The sequence below is a fragment of the Panicum virgatum genome, chromosome 5N (genome assembly GCF_016808335.1).
Source record: "Panicum virgatum strain AP13 chromosome 5N, P.virgatum_v5, whole genome shotgun sequence".
NCBI lineage: Eukaryota > Viridiplantae > Streptophyta > Magnoliopsida > Poales > Poaceae > Panicum > Panicum virgatum.
This window is the reverse complement of record NC_053149.1, coordinates 48,080,634-48,099,289: the sequence shown is the minus strand read 5'-3', so window position 1 is coordinate 48,099,289 and position 18,656 is coordinate 48,080,634. Positions and strand designations below refer to the sequence as shown.

At 47.5% G+C, this 18,656-nt stretch overlaps 3 protein-coding genes across 3 annotated transcripts; 1 reads left to right on the top strand and 2 right to left on the bottom strand.

Annotated features, from left to right (window-relative positions):
- The first annotated feature begins 1,602 nt into the window (after positions 1–1,602).
- On the top strand, positions 1,603–9,074 carry LOC120676858. The gene is made up of 8 exons (XM_039958187.1): positions 1,603–2,154; positions 3,139–7,018; positions 7,099–7,168; positions 7,294–7,364; positions 7,454–7,519; positions 7,610–7,699; positions 8,031–8,207; positions 8,728–9,074. The coding sequence occupies exons 1-8, from the start codon at positions 1,751–1,753 to the stop codon at positions 8,761–8,763; spliced, it is 4,794 nt and encodes a 1,597-aa protein (XP_039814121.1). The 5' UTR covers positions 1,603–1,750; the 3' UTR covers positions 8,764–9,074.
- Positions 9,041–10,841, bottom strand: LOC120676859 (dihydroflavonol 4-reductase-like). Its single transcript, XM_039958188.1, has 4 exons — positions 10,604–10,841; positions 10,349–10,518; positions 9,984–10,178; positions 9,041–9,875 (listed from the first exon to the last, which is right to left on the bottom strand). Exons 1-4 carry the CDS (start codon positions 10,764–10,766, stop codon positions 9,285–9,287), a joined length of 1,119 nt encoding a protein of 372 aa, XP_039814122.1. The 5' UTR covers positions 10,767–10,841; the 3' UTR covers positions 9,041–9,284.
- A 4,931-nt stretch (positions 10,842–15,772) lies between these two features.
- On the bottom strand, positions 15,773–18,599 carry LOC120676614. The gene is made up of 7 exons (XM_039957928.1): positions 18,247–18,599; positions 17,958–18,127; positions 17,678–17,767; positions 17,339–17,500; positions 17,152–17,234; positions 16,586–16,774; positions 15,773–16,499 (listed from the first exon to the last, which is right to left on the bottom strand). Exons 1-7 carry the CDS (start codon positions 18,410–18,412, stop codon positions 16,115–16,117), a joined length of 1,245 nt encoding a protein of 414 aa, XP_039813862.1. The 5' UTR covers positions 18,413–18,599; the 3' UTR covers positions 15,773–16,114.
- Positions 18,600–18,656: the final 57 nt, after the last annotated feature.

Below are 18,656 nucleotides of genomic sequence, written 5' to 3'. Positions count from 1 at the left end.
TTTTTGTTGCTTGTAATCACATGTGCTCGTCTTTTGGCGAGAGTTCCCGTGTAATCGATCCTGGTTATAGCAGGCAGTCTGGGTGTACTGGTGAAGTGCAGTATCGGAGGATTAAGTTAATTGGTTAATTAGTGCACTTGATCGGTATTATTTGGACTGTTCTGTGACAAGCCTCAACGGCTCAATAACGCACATGAACCGAAGATGGACTTGCACGAGGACGAGACTGTCGTTAGGCCAGTCTCAATGAGAGTTTCATGGAGGATTTCATGATATTAAATATCATCAATTTTGTTGACGTGCCAAGGAGAGAGAAAGCTGGAGTTTCATAGAATGTGAAAAGAGTTTCATCACCATAAAACTCATCTGGCACAGTTACCTAGTTTCCAATCTTATTAATTATAAATGTGTTCATAAAACTCCGACTGACACTGGCTTTATAGCCAGCCCGACGTACGTCTGGACGCGTGCCAAGTGCGATGCAAATGAAAATACGCGCCGCCGTACTGCTCGTAGCAGCAGGTCCAACCCGACCGGACCGGCCTCGCGCGCCCGGCATGCACACCTCCACGATTTACAGCTCGCGCTCGCCGCGGAGGCGCAGATCAAAAAGAAAATTAGCGCCGGTTGCTGTCGCGCGATCCACGTACGCGGCATGCACGTACGCCCCGCACCATGTGTGGCCGTGTCGCGCGTGGCGGGGGCTTGTCTTTTGCGAGGACGACGAGATCGATCGACGCGCTGCAGGAAAGACCATCCAAATCTCACGGGCGCCCGCTCTGCGGATCGGAGTACCGACGGCCCGGCCGCGTTGTCGGGTCTGTGTGCATTCCCCGATCCGACGAAATTTTTTCGTCCCTGTAACACGTACGCAGTGCGCTGGCATTATATATATTGGGATCCCGTTGCCCGCCTCCCCGGCGACCACCGCGGCATCTATTCACCGCGGGCGCTGCTGCGCGCCGATGTGTCGTAGAATAACTACTTAGACGCCGCCAGTGGAGCGCTGTGGTTTGACAACCAGTAGATCAGGGATCGCCGCGGGGGAGCTTGGTCGAAGGTGACTGGCGGTGACGGTGGAGGATGGCACACCGGAGTAGAGGTAGGTCAAAGCTTTTCTCCCTCCCTCTCTATATTTAACTCCAAAGATTATCATTAAAAAAACCCTAGTGAATATACGGGTTGGATGCATCCGTTCTTTTGTTGTTTTATAAATGAAATGAGTTTTTATGAAATATAAATGACATCTTTTTTTAATTGGAACGGGATACGCAAACCTGTTGGAGAAGCTCCAAATCAACATTATCCTATGTAGAAGAGGAGCTAATATTACTGTACAGCAGCTATCTTCTAGACGAAATTACCAGTCAGTTTTATTTGTTCTAAAAAAAGTCAGTTTTGTTTTGGGAAAATTGACAGCAGTGTTAACGAGATGTCCCGCTGAACGCAAGTCGCCGCCGGACAAACCAACTCTGACCCCGCGCCGACGGCGAGGACAGTGGTGAGTGGTGACTGGACGGACGTCCGGCCCCACCACGTCGACCCAAATAAAAATGCCACCCGCACCCGGCTCCACCTACCTACCTCTCGATTCACCAGTCCTTCTCATTCCCCACTCCACAAACTCCCGACGCAATCAAACCAAACGAATTTGAAATTGAATCACCAAGCCGGTGGACGGTGGTGCTGCGCTGCTCTCCTCCCCCGCCCTGCCCGCTTGCCGTCCCTCCCCTCTCCGAAGACGGCGGCCATGGACGAGGTCGCCACAGCGCCGCCACCGCGGCGGCCCCACCGGGAGCGGCGCCACCGGCGGAAGGCGTCGGCCGCGGCCGCGGCCGCGCTGGCGGCGCAGGCGGCTGCGTCCTACGGCGACGTGTTCGGCGGCCCCCCGCGGTTCGCGCCGCCCCCGGCCTTCGCGGCTGGGGCGGGGGCGGCGCCGGCGGACTACGCGGAGGTGTTCGGCGGCGTCGCGGCCTCGTGCTCCATCCCCTACCTCGACCTGCCCCCGGCCGTTGCCGACGGCGCCGGCGCGGGCGCGTACGGTGAGATCTTCGGCCGCTTCGACTTCGAGGACTTCGCGGCGCCGTACGAGGAGATGCTCCCCGGGGCGGAGTGCTTGGCGGAGGAGATCGCGTCGCCGAGCGGGAGCTCCAGGTACCAATTCTGGCCCCATTTCATGATTTCGTTATCTTCCCATCCTAGTTGTGCCACTGTTTGGGCTAAGAATGGTGGCCTTCTGCTCCAATTTTGGGGCTCTAGTTTTGCACGTGCTTTTTGAGGAAAGGGGTTAAGGGGCTTAAGGTCTGCTGTGGCCTGTGGAGGCATTGCTCATCTTTACCATCCACCATTTTCGGGACGAAATGCACTACCAATTTACACCCTGATTTCCTTCTCCTTTTCCATTTCGGCTAATTTTGTGTGAGTAGGATGGTGGAATGTCGTTTCCGAGCCACGCCTGCTGCAAATTTTCTGATCCATAAAGGTGATTGCGTTAGGTGAAGTGCTATATTTCGTCACAGGCTCAATGCTCACCATTTAGGTGAAGTGTGGAGCTGTGCCAACTGCCATTAGTAGAGGCTGGATACGACAAATGTTTAGTTTCTTCAGGTTGAAGTGCTGTCTTTTCTTCTCAACTTTAGAGTTTATGTGAATTGGAAGAATTTGAGATGTGATTTTGTAACTTAGAATTCCACCCGAGGATCTTGCTTTTGAAATGCTGTTGTTCAGCCGATTTGGATAACTTTCTAATATTAAGTTTCCTTGCATGTTTCTATTCGTGCCACGATGATGATGGTCAGTTACGGATTCTGATTCCTATGTTCCCAAAACTTCTTTAGGCATACCAAAAACATGCTCCTGAAGTGCAATGGAGCACTGACCCAAACCCTCCTTCACTTCCTAAGTTCAACATCATCCTTCCTTTAGAATTCTTTCGTCCTGTTTTAAATTTGTCACTTCTAATTCTGTGTTTGTCTTTTCGGGAAACTCACAGGTGTATAAACTGAAGCACTCCTTTTCGTTAAATTGGCAAAAATGAGTGCAGATGTCAAGTTTTATTGTTTCTGACTTATGCCTTGTTATTCCATATCTACATGTTTAATTGTTTCTGACTTATGCCTTGTTATTCCATATCTGCAGATCATCAATCAGGAAAGAATCTGGCCTGTTGGATGCTGAGCCTTCTATAATCTATCAACAGTATTCAGATGCTGGTTGCGACCAACACTTTGATGAGGAGCAAGTTTATCCAGTCTCATTTCCTCCAGATGGTGAGCAAAGGTTCAGCATGTCATATAACAAGGCCACCAGGGGAAGACCAGATGATCTTGTTGAAATGACTACTTGCATACTGGAACCGTCAATTAGATATGTGGTTGACTCTTGCAATTTGTCAAATGATTCAGAAATGTATAATATCCCAGTAATGGACAGTGGTACACATGCTAATGGTGTGAAACAGAAGATGAGTCCACAGAACGTTGTAGCCGTCAGCCTGAATAGTGCTAATAGTGCTTCTGTAGATGATCAGCAGCTGCATATCCCAACATGCCCCCCCATCTCTGAAAATATTTGTGAGGAAGAAAGCTTTAACAAGAGGTCTAGCACCCATTCAATGTCAAGCGAGGAAGCACCTTCCCCTAGTGGTGTGGAAGAGAAGATGAGCCCACCGACCATTGTAGCTGTCAGCCTGAAGAGCGCTGATAGTGCTTCTATAATTGATCAGCAGCTGCATATCCCAACATGCCCCCCTATCTCTAAAAATATTAGTGAGGAAGAAAGTTTTAACAAGAGGTCTAGCACCCATTCAGTGTCAAGTGAGGAAGCACCTTCCCCTGATTATCCATTCTTAAGGGTATCCGACATCAGCCTTCCAGCAGCGCCAATCAAAGTACAGCCACCACCAATGCCATCATTTAAATTGCTTAACAAAAAGGGAAACAAAGAACAAGGAGATGCTGATGTCAATCCTAACTCAGCTTCTGCTGCTGCTGCCATGAAGGAAGCAATGGAATTTGCTGAAGCTAGATTAAAAGCTGCAAAAGACTTGATGGAGATAAAAGGCGACAGTTTTAAACTCCGGAAGAGGCCAGCCCACCACAGAAGCGCAAAATCAACTGAAATTAAGGAATGCAAGGCACCTGAAGAAATGCATCTATTTGAAGATCTGAACATGAGGAGATTGGGAAAAGAGGAAAGTCAAAACACTGATATAGCTTCGCTGGATAAGGACAGGTGTGCTGGTGCATTTAAGCCTGGCCACTGTGATCATGGCAAAAAGGGGGTTATATCACCAGAGAAGCCTCATGAGATGATTCAAAATGGCAGTGAACTAGACCAATTAGGAAAGTGGACATCGGATGCTGAATTTTATGAACTAGTTAGCAATGATCAGAGATGCAGACCTATTGAAGAGGCATGCCAAGGAAACAATGATCTGCTGACTAATTCCTTCACCAAGCTCGATCAGTCTGGGAAAGAAAAGGCAAAGGGTTTTGCAGGTGAACCGAAAAGGTCTAGGAAGTTATGGAGCAGTAACAATACAACAGATCTGAGAATGGATCATGTAAAACAAGGAAAAGATGGTGTAGCTTCTATGGAGGCTGAACAAAAGGCTCCTAGGTTGCCAGAAGTTCCTTTTTATGCTGAAAGGGAGGCATACCAAGAGCCAACTAAAGGAGATAATTGTATATTGACAAATTCTTCTGCAAAGCTCGACCAGTCTGATAAAGAAAAGGCAGGGGGTTTTGTGGGTGAGCCTAAAAGGTCTAGAAAATTGTGGGGAAGTAACAGTACAACAGGTCTGAGGACAGAACCTGTAATTCATGGAAAAGATGGTATACCTTATGTGGAGGCTGAACAAAAGGCTCCTAGGTTGCCAGAAGTTCCTTTTTGTGATGCAAGGGTGACACACCAAGAGCCATCCAAAGGAGGTAATAGTTTGGTGATAGATTCTTCAGCCAAATTCGACCAGGTTGATAAAGAAAAGGCAGGGGGTTTTGCAGGTGAGCCGAAAAGGTCTAGAAAATTGTGGCGCAGTAACAATACAACAGGTATGAGGATGGAACCTGTAAATCAGGGAAAATATGGTATAACTTCTGTGGAGGCTGAACAAAAGGCTCCTTGGTCATCAGAAGCTCCTTTTTGTGATGAAAGGGTGACATGCCAAGAGCCAACTAATTCCCATTTGGAACAATGTCCAGGGGTCGAGAATTCTCAAGTCAGTAATGATGGGCTGTCTGAGATTTCATGCATGAATAGTTTACCTACAGAGGTCCGTGCCGACCCAGAAATTTCCAGTTCCTTTTTGGAGCCTTGTTTACCTAGAGGGCACGCCAATGATGATGAAAATTATTCTGATGGCAGAGCTCAGGAAACTCCATTGGTAGGGAACTCTAACCATGATGACAACAATAAAGAGGGACTTGAGCTTCCATACACTGATGAGTTGCCATGTACTTTATCAGGAACTCAAGTTTTACAGGAACTTCCTAATGTTCCTAATACTGATGAAATCAATGAAGGTTCAGTGAAAATATCAAAATTAGAAGAGTCTGCCAAACTGCATGAAATTTTCGAGAAAGAAAAGCTATTCGGTTTTGTTGATGAAGCATGCCTACCGAATGAAAATGAAAGAGCAGATGAAGTAGTTTCAGAATCACTCATCCACGAAGAGATGACAAAATATGGTATTGAGGAGAAAGCAGATGTACATGAATATTTTCAGGAGGGAGATGTGGATCAGGTAACTGAATCTCCTGAAGAGGAAGGTTATGTTACTTCGGGAAGTGGTATTGCTAATGAAAGCGAATATGAAGAAGCAGAAGTCGATGTATTTGTGGGTGACAGCAAATTGATGGAACCCAATGTGAGAACATGTAGTAATTGTGACAAAGTTCCATATCAGTTCCAAGAATCACAAGGGTCATGGGGACCCCTAGATTTGGAGAACAACATGGACAGAGTTGAGGATATCATATCTCATGGTGAGGAAAAAGAGGCACAAAAATCCTCGCCAGAGAATGTTGACCAGATACTGGTGGAAGAAGTACTAAACCATGACAGCAAGGAAGATCAGAAATCCATGGAAACAGGTGTCTACAAAAGACCGAACGGTGTATCTGCAGAAGTTAATGTAAGGAGTGACAGAGATGATAATCCTTTTGATTCTGTGAATGAATTTATCTCTGATGACGGTAGTGATTATGCCATGAAGATGGGCTCATTGTCAAATAATCTGCAGTCTTCTTTTTCAGAAGTATACTCTAGCATGAAGCACTTGTCTCAAAATACTGAGTCTGTTTCTGCCGAGAAGGCTGATGCTCTCAAAAATCCTGAAGTGAACTGCAGAGAAGCAGATAGAGAGATTCCAACCGAAATTTTAACAACATTAGAAGAAGGGCAAAATACTGGAAGCGAAATGGAAGAAAGGGATAAGGCTGCAGAAGATAGTGCATCAGAAACTGTTCTAAAATCAAGAGAAGAAAAACATGATGTTCAGAGAACTAAAGCAAGGAATGACATAAAAGAGACTGAAGGAGAGATTGAGAAAGAGGTCCTCATTACTCTTGACAAAGAGAAAGAGAAAGAATGTAAACTGGAAGAAGAAAAGGAGGAAGATAAAGAGAGACGGAGAAGAGAGTTAGAAGAAGAGAAGGAACGAGAAATGGAACGAGCAAAAGATAGGCTTGCTGTTCAGAGAGCTACTAGAGAAGCACATGAGAGGGCATTTGCAGAGGTTCATGCTAAGGCTGATAGAATAGCATTAGAAAGGATTACCTCAGCACGACAACGAGCGTCTACAGAAGCTTATGAGAAAGAAGAAAAGACAACTGCTCAGGCAGCTCTTGAGAAGGCTTCAAGAGAAGCTAGACTGAAAGCTGAGCGTGCAGCAGTTGAGAGAGCAACTGCTGAAGCTCGGGAGAGGGCAATTGAAAAGGCAAAGGCTGCTGCAGATGCAAAGGAGAGAATGGAGAGGTTCAGGTCTTCTTTCAAAGAAAGTTTTAAGGCACCTAATCAGGTAGCTGATGACATTATGTACACTTTAGTTGATCACACTTACCAAACTAAATTCCATTCTAATCCGCATTCTTGACACAGGATAATCAACACGAGGCACAATTTCAGAAGACAGCTTCAAATAACCACGGGAAAAGCACAGATATTGAAGGTGCGGTTAATTATCCAGTATTTCCAACTGCAAAGAGAGTTCATGTATTTTTCTATACCATCTAAAATACTCTCTATAGTTATCGTGTTATGGTTCATGGGTTGTATCTTTGGATTTATTTACAGTAGTTGAGGTTGAGTCAGCTCTGAGACATAAAGCAAAATTGGAGAGGCATCAACGCACAGCTGAGCGAGCGGTATACTCCAATGCACTGTTGTCTCCTCTACTTGTTCTGTGTTCTGTGTTCTGTAGTCTCTGGTAATTCTCATCATTATCAACTTTCAGGCTAAAGCCCTTGCTGAAAAGAACATGCGGGACATGCTGGCTCAGAGGGAGCAAGCAGAGAAACATGTAAGACTGTTGGTCATCAGGAAGTTTAAAAAAAAAACTTTTGTTTCCAAATAACCTTTTCTGCATGGAATGCTTTTTTTTTTGGTACAGAGATTGGCTGAATTCCTTGATCCTGAAGTCAAGAGATGGTCAAATGGAAAAGAAGGAAACCTGCGAGCATTGCTTTCCACATTGCAATATGTAGGTTTTATCTGAACCATTGACATCTTGGTTACTGTAGTACTTCCACTGGTTCTTATCGGAACTTTGCTCGTGGTCATCTTAGATAAGCTAAAATGAATTCCATTCAAATTCATTTAAGAAAGTTTAAGCAATGATTTAAGCTAAGATATGATTCAATTGTACCTTCAAGATTCATTCTTCGTACATTTTCAGGGAAAGTAATTCCATTAGCTCTTACTTGAGTTCGTTTATACTTCAATTCTGAATTGCGTCATTTTGAGCTGTCATGTTGCATTTCAACTCAAACTACATATCAGTCCAGTCATGCAAATCTTTTTCTTCTGGGCAGATACTTGGTTCAGACAGTGGTTGGCAGCCAGTTCCCCTCACAGACCTTATTACATCTGCCGGTGTCAAGAAGGCATACAGGAAGGCAACCCTTTGTGTCCATCCAGATAAAGTACAACAAAGAGGTGCTACAATCAGGCAGAAATACATTTGTGAGAAGCTCTTTGATCTTCTTAAGGTGCGTTCTTTGTTCATGTTTACAGTTTAAGGTAGCCTTATTTACAACTGCTTATGTTCCACATATTTGAGAAGCTAGGTAGATGCAGTCATCATAATTAGGTCAAATGAAAATTCAGTTACCAACAGCATTACAGCATCCACTTTATTGTTGACAGCTAGCCTACTCAGGTAGGGCCTTTCATGTCCTGAAACTGGCTTCTTCAAAGAAAATGTAAACAAAAAAGAAACAACCGATTAACACCAGATTAATCAGTTGGAAACTGGCACTAGCAACTAACTTGTAATACATCTAATGCTGGTTTCCGAAAGCTTGCTCAATGCTCATTCGAAATTGAAATTGAAATGGCCAGCAAATATGTCTCCAGCAACACCTACTTGGTAAAAAAACCTTTGAAAGTTATACCTGTATCTGGTTATTAGTGAAGCAAGTTTTGTGTTGGTGCATTGGTAACCATCTTTTACACTATCAAGTTACTGGTTACAATAAATTGAGGTTAACTGCTGTCGTGACTGTGCAGGAAGCTTGGAATAAGTACAATTCCGAAGAGCGCTAGTGGGGAAGATAGGTATTATTCTTTTATGGGCACAGGAAATTGGTTCGGTATTTATTTAGCCATGTCAATTTTCTTTTTGCATCAGTGTAAATATGCAGCTGTAGATGATGTCTTCTGGTTATCTCTTACCCATATCAATTCAGTAGATCATTGCCTACCCCAAAAAGAAAAGAAAAAGGAAAATCAATTTTACAGCATCTGTTGTGTCTCGTATCTCTTATGATGAACATAGAATTAGATCAAAGCTGCTAGTGTATTGCCTCGAGGAATTGATGTGATTTTTTTTTGGCGGTGGCAAGTTTATATCAAAACCTTTACATGTAGCTTATTTATAGATGTATACAGTAGGACTCCTACTGTTGAAGCAAGCTGTGGTAAAAGTAAAAGATGGAAATATTTGTTTGGGATAAAACAACACTTGATCCAGAAAATTATGAATTCAAATACCAACATGTTTCGCATGTGGAACGACATATAGCATCAACATAGGACAGCAATTTTGAATCACCGCCAGCGGTTTTCTAAGCGCCAATAGCCGGACCTTCCCTCCCAAGAGCAGCATCCGTCTCGCCGGGCGCGCGCGATGAGGTGGGGCTGTCCCCTCCGGCCGTGGCGAGCGGGATCAGGCCCTTCTCCCGGCACGTCCGGATGGCGGCGTCGAACATGCCCTCCACCGTGTACCTGAACGCGAACCCGTGGTCGAGGAGCTTCTTGGACGAGAAGTGCACCGGCTGGAGGTCGCCGTCGATCCCCCGGAACCTCTCCGGGATGCGGTACTCGGGGTACCTCTCCCTGAGCATGGCGGCGAGGCCATGGATGGTGGCGTCGTGGGAGGAGCAGACGTAGCGGCCGGCGGCGGCCGGGTGCTCGAAGAGGAAGATCTCGGCATCGCAGAGGTCGTCGAGGTGGACGAACTGCACCTGCTTCAGGATGGAGTAGTGGGGCTCGTTCCCCGTGACGAGCGCCAGCGCGGTGACGAGGCTGGGCGGCATGGCCGCGCTGAGGAACGGGCCGACCACCAGCGTCGGGATGACGCTGATGAGGTCCAGGCCGTGCTCCGCCGCGTACGCCATGGCCGCCTTCTCCGCCAGGGACTTGGACACGAAGTACATCTGCGAGCGAGGGTCAGAGCGAGCGCAGGAAACACGCCGTCAGAGCGCGGTTGCGCCATGGCCGGTGGAGCTCGCAGTTCAGCAGATAGAGCAGGGGAAGCAACGTACCCATCCGGTCATCTTGACGCGGCGGCAGAAGTCGACGTCGCTCCAGTTGTCCTGGTCGTAGACGGGCCTCTGCCGCTCCTCGATGTTGACGGCCCCGGCGGAGGAGGTGAAGACGATGCGGCGCACGGTGCCGGCCTCCTTGCAGGCTCGCATGATGTCCAGCATCCCTTCCACCGTCGGCTTGATCACCTCGTTCTGCAACGAGGAACCAGCTGCATCACAGACAGGTGGTGCCGTGGTGGAGGGGGGGAAAAAAAAGGAGCTCCCTGGTTTTGGGGCTTTGTTGTAAGCAGAACTTGGACTTAGCCTTGGTTTTTAGGCCATTTTCTGGACCAGGCCCGACCTCCAAATATTTGCTTGTGTACCTCAGGGTCTTTGGACTCGAAGTCCATGGGCGTGGCGACGTGGAAGACGCCGGTGCATCCCTTGATCGCGTCGTCGAAGCTGCCTTCCTCGGTCAGGTCGGCCTTCCAGATGGACAGCCGCTCCGTTGCTCCGGGAAGGTCCAGCAATGGCTTCGTCTTCCCAACGTTCGCTGGAGGGAGGAGGAGGACGAAGGCATGAAGCCAGTCTAAGGTTCAACGCAATCTAGTGGACGGGACGCATTCGCGAGCGCTCACCGGGGTCGCGCACGGTGGCCCGGACGGTGTAGCCGGCCCGGAGGAGCTTCATGACGAGCCAGGAGCCGAGGAAGCCCGCCGCCCCCGTCACCACCACCGGCCCTTTCGCGGCCGCCCCTCCCTCCATCGCCCCTCCGCCTCCGTTCACGATCACCTCCCCCATCTCCTCCTCACTCTCTCTGAGCTTGCGGCGGGCTTGCAGATCGAGTTGACACTTCGTGGCTCGTGCTGCTCCTTCACTGGCCTCCCTGACTATTTATAACACTACAAGCTAGCAGGAGAGGGGCATTCGTGGCACCAAGCACGCCGTCTCATTGTCTGCAGCACCGAACTCTCCACACTGTTAGGTAGGTGGTCGGGCGGCACGTGCTACCGTTGGAGCGCATACCCTCCGTTCAAACAGGCTGCAAGCCCGCGTGCGGTTGACATGCTGGTAGCGAACTACCATCAGTAATGATTGAATTGTGATTACGGTCCCTATTGTTTCTCCAGGGCCACAGCACTACAGTTGATCGACTCAGGTTCGTTTCAGACAGCGAATCCAATTTGACAAGCGCTCTCTACCCTACCTAGTATATATTCACTACTGGAAAACTGAAATTTCCCAGTGTGCTGGTCAATTTTCATGTGTGTGTCATCAAAACACAGAAAAATTTAAATAATTTTGTCGGTAGAGAAGACACACAGAAAAATTCGAATTACCCTGTCGGTACCTTGAGATTTCGAGTGCTTCATGCTTGATGTTGGCCTGAACTTAAAAGAGTTCGGTTATGTTTTACAAATTTCTAAAATGCAATTGCTCATTACATGGTACTATTGTTTTTCCAGTTACCTACTAGTTCATCTCACACTGGAGATGACATGGAAGAGGAGGAGGATATGGAAGACGGGGACCTGGAGGACCTTGATGGGGAGGGCCTTAATGAGCCTTTTTTTTTTTTGAAATCAGCCAGGAGCACTGGCGCATCGTGTAAGAAGAAGGTGAGGCACCCGGCGCCGGCCGGCGTCGAACGTGGTGGGCTGCCTCAGCCCCAGCTGGGCAAACCAACCGAGCCCCAGCTCGGTCCACCTTAATGAGCCTTACATTGGTTGTGAAGACATGGATGAGGACTTGGATGGGGAGGACATGGATGGAGAGGACTGGGATGGCGAGGATAGAGATCAGGAAATGGATGGTGATGGAGCAAACATTGGCAGCAACAAAGGTGGATCAATCGACGATGAGTATCATGACTTCTACAATGAAATTTATGGTAAGGATGGCTGCTATAGTGCAATTCGCCCTGTTCATGGTCCGGATTTAGAGGGTTTTCTAAACCAACCCGCCCAGCCCGTAATGGAGACTAGTTGAGCGGTTTGAGACCCACGGGTTAGATGGGTTTCTATGGATTGGCGTGCATAGTTAACAGCACTCCCGAGGCGTCGTGAAGTTCGACGGCCACCACCGCAGGCGGAATGGAGGTGACAAGCGGATGGGCGGTGTCACAGCGCACGGGTTGATGGGCCGCACGGGTTACTGTAGCAATGTTGCTGTAGCGCCGTGGCACAGAAGCTTTAGTCCCAAACTGGAAACGGTGAGGGAGTTGAACCAGCTTAAATAGTCGGTCCCTGGGAAGCTAGTAACTCCGGTTCGAACTTTTTGCGCGAAGCGAGGACGAAAGCCCAAGAGAGTTATTTAGCAGGTGTGGTTTACTCAACGTGTAGGCTAGATATTAGCCGTTATCCCGGGCCGGGTCGTTACAGGCGGGAGCGCCGGCGAGCGGCGCAAACACGCCAACGTCGGGCTAGCGGAGGCGTCGCACGCCATGAGCAGCCCGCGCGGACCTCCGGCGTGGTCGCGCAGCTCCTCCCGGCGCGGACATAGCGGACCTCCGAGTTACTGCTTGCAGACACGTCGGGCTCGGCGGCGGCCGCCGCGGGCATAGCGAAGGCGCCGCACTACCAACCCACCATGAGCAGCTCGTGTGGACCTCCAACGCGACCGCACATCTCCTCCCGACGTCAATCTCGAGCGCGGCCATGGCGGCGGCCATGGCGGACCTCTGGGTTACTGCTTCCCGTGAGGCGCACCTACAGTTGCAGTGCCATCCCTTCCCTTCTTCCCAAGCATAACTAACATTCCTCCCTCCCACTTCCACACGCGCACTCTACCTTGCCTCGTTGCCTTCTCCCTCCTCCAATCGGGGCCAGCTATGGGCGTCGTCCAGGTGGTGCTGCCTGGGGCTGCCATGGTGGTGCCGCGGAGGCCGTGGTGGTGTCCTCCGCTGCCTGGGCTATGGCCAAGGTGCAGCTCTTGCCCACGCACTGCGTGAGCAGCATGCTCCCCATCATCTCTGGCGAGGTTGCGCGCGAAGGCACGGAGGATGTGCCGTTCCGCCGCGGCAAGGGTCGAGCTGAAGCGCCGGCTGTTCAAGGTCTCCCTCATCACCCTGATGGAGACTATCATGTAGATGAAGACGTCCCTCGCCGAGACGGACGCCGACAGGGACAGAGGTTGAAGACAACGTTATTTGTCATCGGTTTAAGTGGTAGAACTCAGACCAAACCGAACCCGTAGAGTGTATGTAGAAACGGTTTGATACTGGCCGGTTCCACAGGTTTGGTGGGTTAGAACCGGACCATGTACAGGTCGAAGTGCAATCATCAATCAGCAGCAAACATGGTACCAACTGGCTTGTCTTTTGAATGCATTTACCTGTTTTCTGAACAGCATATGGCCGAACAATGATTACTTTTTTTTGCGAGGAGAACAATGATTACTTATGAGTAGAATGATCATGTACTTGTCAGCTCTATGTACTGATGGCAAAGACATTTGTGTATCTAGTTGCCAATGTGTTTGGTTGAACTCTAGCTTTATAATCTAGATGCTAGAGATGTGAAATTATAAACCATATAATGTTATCTTGAGTCTGAATATTCTTTGCAATACTATTATTATATTAGTGTCTAAAATGCTAGTCAACAGAATAAATAAAAACCCTGTTGGTTGCGCCCAATAGGAATTAACTCATTTTTGTCGGTCGGTTTGTCAATTTCCTGTGAGTAGACACCTGTCAGGGATATAATAATAACACTAATGGGTAACCGACAGGGAAATTTGATTTCCCTGTCAGTAATGTCCCAGATGGAAATTGTTCTCGACAGATTCTTTAATTTGATGGAGACAATTTTTCTTATGAGTCAACATGCAGGAAAATAATTTCTATTGGGAAATTGACAGGCAATTTTATTCTCTGTCACTTTATCCATGTTGGGATTTACCTGTCGGGTTGTGGTTAGAATTAATTTCCTGACGGTTTTATCCTATATTTATAACTGTTTCCGGCTCTCAGGAAATTTTCATTTTCCAGCAGTGATTAGTGGCGAACTAGCGATCGATCCAACTAATCGCCCTCCCCAGCTCCACGTGCATGAGCCCCACTAATATTCGTTTTGCGTGAGCCCCACTAATATTCATTTCTATTACCTTTTCGTGTGGCCCCGCCTCATATGCCTGGCCGACAGGGCCGCTGCCGCTGAGGAGGCAGCTCGAGCTCCGCCTGATGCACGCGGCCATCAGAGGCAGCTCGAGCTCGGTGACAGTGTGGCCTAGCGTTTTTCTTATCCTTTTGAAATTTTGTTATGAAACAAAGTTGGTGCACAACTTTGTTGCACAGATTAGTATAACGTTGTCTACAATTTTCTGATTGTGGGCCTGACAACATTCTCATTTGAATTTGTGATGAATAATTGTCTCACAAGAAACTGCAAGTATAAATTATGCAAAGTTGTTTGCAAAATTTCTTAAGCAACATTTTCGCTTAAAAGATGGTATGAAATAGTTTGTATGTCAAACTTGTATATATAAGTTTATAACTTTCTGAAAATAGAAAGTAGTGGAAAATAAAATTTTCTTAAAAAGGAAAATATGGGGTTGTCTGAGATTGCTGGGAGTCTTGCTAGTGCGCGCGCGCCAATTAAATATTTTCTGAAACCCACTTGTTTCTAGAGCCAGGAGGTATTCGAAATTTCAAAAGGTATAAATTTTTTTGACAACCCAAATTTTATAAATTACAATGATAATTTTCAAAAAAAAGAGATTATCACTAGTCAACTCACCTTGTGGTCTGGCTTCACTTTACTAAGGTCTAGTTTTGCTTGCTCGCCCATACCCCACAAGGACACAACCGTTGGAGCGGCGGAGCTGCGAAGGCCCTGCCGCCCTAGGCGAAGTGGCAGTGCCGCGCGCAACACGCCATGCATGCCTGAGCCTACGCCCCTGCCTGGCTGCCAAGGTTGTGCCACTGTTCATCTGCCCGGCCGCTGTTCATCTGCCCCTACCGCCATCCACCCTTGCGGCCAATGAACCCCTGCCTCCGTTTGTTCGTGTGGCCTCCTTGCGCCCTCGCCGCGGGGATCATCGATTCAAGGAGCTAGGGTTACGGTCTTGCAGGTCGGGATTGAAAGGAGGGACCGAGGGGGTGCATAGGAGCTTGGCCCAAATGTACTCTAGTTTTTTAATTTTTTACACCTTAATATATAACCGGTAGGGGAAAACCCTTCCTGTTTTATTAAAAAAACTAATTTTCTATAACTGCATAGTGCTACACATATACTTCTCCCTCCCAAAAGTTAACTTCTCCCAACCCATAATTTTTTTTTACTTTTACTATGCACCAAGATATATGCTATGTCTAAATAGCTATATATATCTAGAAAAATCAAAACGGGACAAATGGAGTATTTCTTCTATGTCGGGTCTATTATTACCATGTGAGTATAATTTCTTCTATGTATTGGTAGTCTTTGTATCTACTAGTTGTTAAATTTGATGAGAGAGATCTTATTGGATAGTGAACTTTGCTGACTTGATCACAGTCTGCTCATTTTTTATTTATTTTTTACTTTTCCTTTTTTCGAAGATATGTTACGTTCCCTTTCTCATCTACATGTGAGGTTTGATTCGGCATCTAAAAATCACTACGCACAAAAGAAGCGCTAATAGAACATCAAGGCAATCTAGTACCTGAGTGACAAATCCGAGAACAATTGAGTTCAACTCAATAAAACTGGCACCACGGCGATCGAACTTCGAACAGGGAAGAAAGGCTCTCACAGGCAATCTGTCGTGGGCTCCAACGCTGAAAACATAAAGAATGCTCATTTTAGAGCCAACAATTGTCCTAGTTCACCAAGAGAACGAGGGAACAGGGTTCACAAACTATGCATTTCCACCCATTGCTGCGAACAAACGTAAGTAGAATCAACCCCTCACACCTACGGGCTTTAGTGCCAACCTCACCCGGGGTAACAGTTTAGGTCTCATCACAAGTTCACAACTAGAAGTGTGGTTTGTACTTTCAGACCAAGGGAGGTGGGCCTCAATGATTTGGTCATCATGCGTGGCCGGAGCAAACTTTTTTAACACTGATCATGAGTAACCTCGGGTAAAACTCGGAGAACAGGCAAATTACAATAAATACATCGTTTGATGCTGCAACAAGCCCCATAGAATCAGGTTCTTAAAGACTAGGAGTTCTGAATCATCTGCCCATTCTCAACGCGGCAGCCAGCCTGCTCAAGCGCAGCCGAGAAGAAGGTGCCCCCGTCAATGCTCGAGTCCATGCACGGCGGCGAGAACACGGAGATGATGTCCCTCGTCGTCACCACTCCTTCTATATGCCCCTGCTCATCAACGATGAAGCTGCAGCTGCTCCTTGAAGCTGTCAGTTTCTCCATTGCTTGCTTCAGGGTGTCAGATTTCAGATTGGTGATTGGCAGGCCCATCCTCCGTTGCCCAGTGTTTCTGAGAGCGAGGATGTTTTGACCCTCACATGCCGGTGAATTTTCAGTATTGTTGTGTTTGTCGTCGTTCTTTTTGTTCAAGTTGATGAATTCTTCCATACTTACTCTCCTATTAATCAGGAAAGGTGTTGACGCCTTCACGAACATCCTTAATTATTACGAGAAAGATGGTGAAAGAAGATGGGCAATACTTACGTTCTCTTTCTGAAAAGGGAGCTATCATCAAGCACCAGGTAGAGATCACTGCACTGTATTGATCCAATAAGACAGCTGGTTTTCCTGTCAATGACTGCAATTCCCATTTTTTCCTTTGAGAGGACGTGAAGCCCATGAGCAAGAGTCTGATCCGAGTACACCAAAACAGGTTTCCTCACACTTGAAAACCTACAGACAAGTCAAATGCGTCTTTTTAGCAAAACAGAGTTAACGTTTGCAGTTGTATCGTACTTGCTGAGCACAATGTGCAATGGGCTTACACGCTTGAAGATTTAACATTTAGCAATTTTAGTGAAGAACTGAAGTATGCCCGCGATTTGGGTTATCAGGGTGTTTTTCAGGATTTGATATGTCCACGCTACAAAGCATACCTCATACGTACAGTACTTTAGTGTTACATACAAGGTATTCTAAAAACACTAGTATTTAGGACATAGAACTGAATCATGGTATATATCACCTATAACTGCAGCTAACATCAGTAAGCTGTTGTTGCTCATTACACTAACTCCATTTGGTACTTGGTATTCAGGGTCATGGCTTACCTAAATTCAGAAAGCTGTCGGTCTGCAATTTTGTCAAGCCACTCAAGGCCACTTGACTGGAGAAGCAACTCCATCACTGCATTCTAGTGCCATGCATCGGTCATTAGCTTCACAATTGAATTCTGCATTCAGAATCACCGACCACAAAAGGAACTCTGTTGGTAAATCAAGGCAGGCAATAAAGTACCTGAGTGACAAATCCGATAACATTTGAGTTCATCAACTCAACAATAGGTACCACGTTGAGCCTGTGGTGTTTTGAGAAGAGAAGCATTGCGTGAAAGAGCGTGTCATGGGTTCGAACAGGGAAGAAGGGCTCCCATAGGAACAGCTTTGCTAACCAGGCAATCTGTGTAGTTCATCAGAGCAGCAGCAAAAAAAATGCACACAATGGCCATTTTAGCACTAACATTTGTCCTACTTCACTAAGAGAAGGATATTCTCATACCATATATTCCTTGCGTTGCAGTATTCAAATATATATAAAAAGAATACAGGGACACGTTTGCTGATTGCTACTAAGTACCTTCGTTTCTGCAATCTGAGGATACTGTTTCAGACTTGAGAGGAAGTCCGAATTACTATCTTTTGGTTCATGCTCCACTTTGCCAAGTTCCTAGGAATCAAGAACGTAATTGACAGAGTTGTCAAGATTAGATGCCAACCAATAGTAATAATCGTTCCCTTTTTACCCAAAGAGGCTACATGATCTGTATTTGACAAAAATTCAGAAGAGCATATTGTTCATTCTGCGCCAACAAACTGATGAACAACTGGGGAGAGTCAAGATTAGATCGTCATGTTACCTCAAGGGCCCATAAGACTATGCTCGAGAACTCAACGAAGCCGATGTCGCGGTCGACGTACTTCCCGAAACTGCTCTGCACCTCGTCGATGATCACCGCGCCCGCGGCGTTGCCGCCGTACATGGTGTCGATGGCGTCCAGGACACTGCCCTCGAGCTTGATCTCCACCGCTGCATACACAACACACAGCAGAACCACGAGGAGCTGAACTGCTGAAGTGTTCGAGAATGATCGATAACGGCGCCTTAGGCAAAGAGTGTCCCCAACCAGTAATCAGCGCGCGGCGTACCTGGGGAGGCGGTGGGTTGGAGCGCGCCGGGGACGGAGGAGATGGGGATGTGGTCGAGGAACGACTTGAGAGCCTCGCTCCAGTACTCCCCTGCCGGCGCCGGCACTCCTCCGCCGCGGCTTCCGGCGGCTACTATGCTCGCTGCTGCTTCCCTCGCCGTCTCCATGGATCTCTGCTGCCCCTGTCTGTCTGCAGGTCCGCCGATTCTTGCGGTTTCAGCCTCGAAAGGGGTCAGTTTTCTAAATGCGCCTTTGTATCTGCCGGTTCTCGCAGCATCTTTTGCGGTTTTGCTCGAGGTTGCCGGGACACGTCTGCAGGGTGCCCAGGGACACGTGGCACTGCACGGGGTCGTCGCGCTCCGGCACGAATGATTGACGACCACCTGGCGTACGTGTTGTCCTACTCAGTCC

Coding starts and splice junctions, on each gene's coding strand:
- LOC120676858 (XM_039958187.1), top strand. CDS start 1,751: ATGGACGAGGTCGCCACAGCGCCGCCACCGCGGCGGCCCCACCGGGAG. Junction 2,155..3,138: donor TCGCCGAGCGGGAGCTCCAG/GTACCAATTCTG, acceptor CCATATCTGCAG/ATCATCAATCAGGAAAGAAT. Junction 7,365..7,453: donor AACGCACAGCTGAGCGAGCG/GTATACTCCAAT, acceptor ATCAACTTTCAG/GCTAAAGCCCTTGCTGAAAA.
- LOC120676859 (XM_039958188.1), bottom strand. CDS start 10,766: ATGGGGGAGGTGATCGTGAACGGAGGCGGAGGGGCGATGGAGGGAGGG. Junction 10,519..10,603: donor GGCCACCGTGCGCGACCCCG/GTGAGCGCTCGC, acceptor TCCTCCCTCCAG/CGAACGTTGGGAAGACGAAG. Junction 10,179..10,348: donor TCGAGTCCAAAGACCCTGAG/GTACACAAGCAA, acceptor TCCTCGTTGCAG/AACGAGGTGATCAAGCCGAC.
- LOC120676614 (XM_039957928.1), bottom strand. CDS start 18,412: ATGGAGACGGCGAGGGAAGCAGCAGCGAGCATAGTAGCCGCCGGAAGC. Junction 16,775..17,151: donor CGACAGCTTTCTGAATTTAG/GTAAGCCATGAC, acceptor ACTTGTCTGTAG/GTTTTCAAGTGTGAGGAAAC. Junction 16,500..16,585: donor TCCCTTTTCAGAAAGAGAAC/GTAAGTATTGCC, acceptor CCTGATTAATAG/GAGAGTAAGTATGGAAGAAT.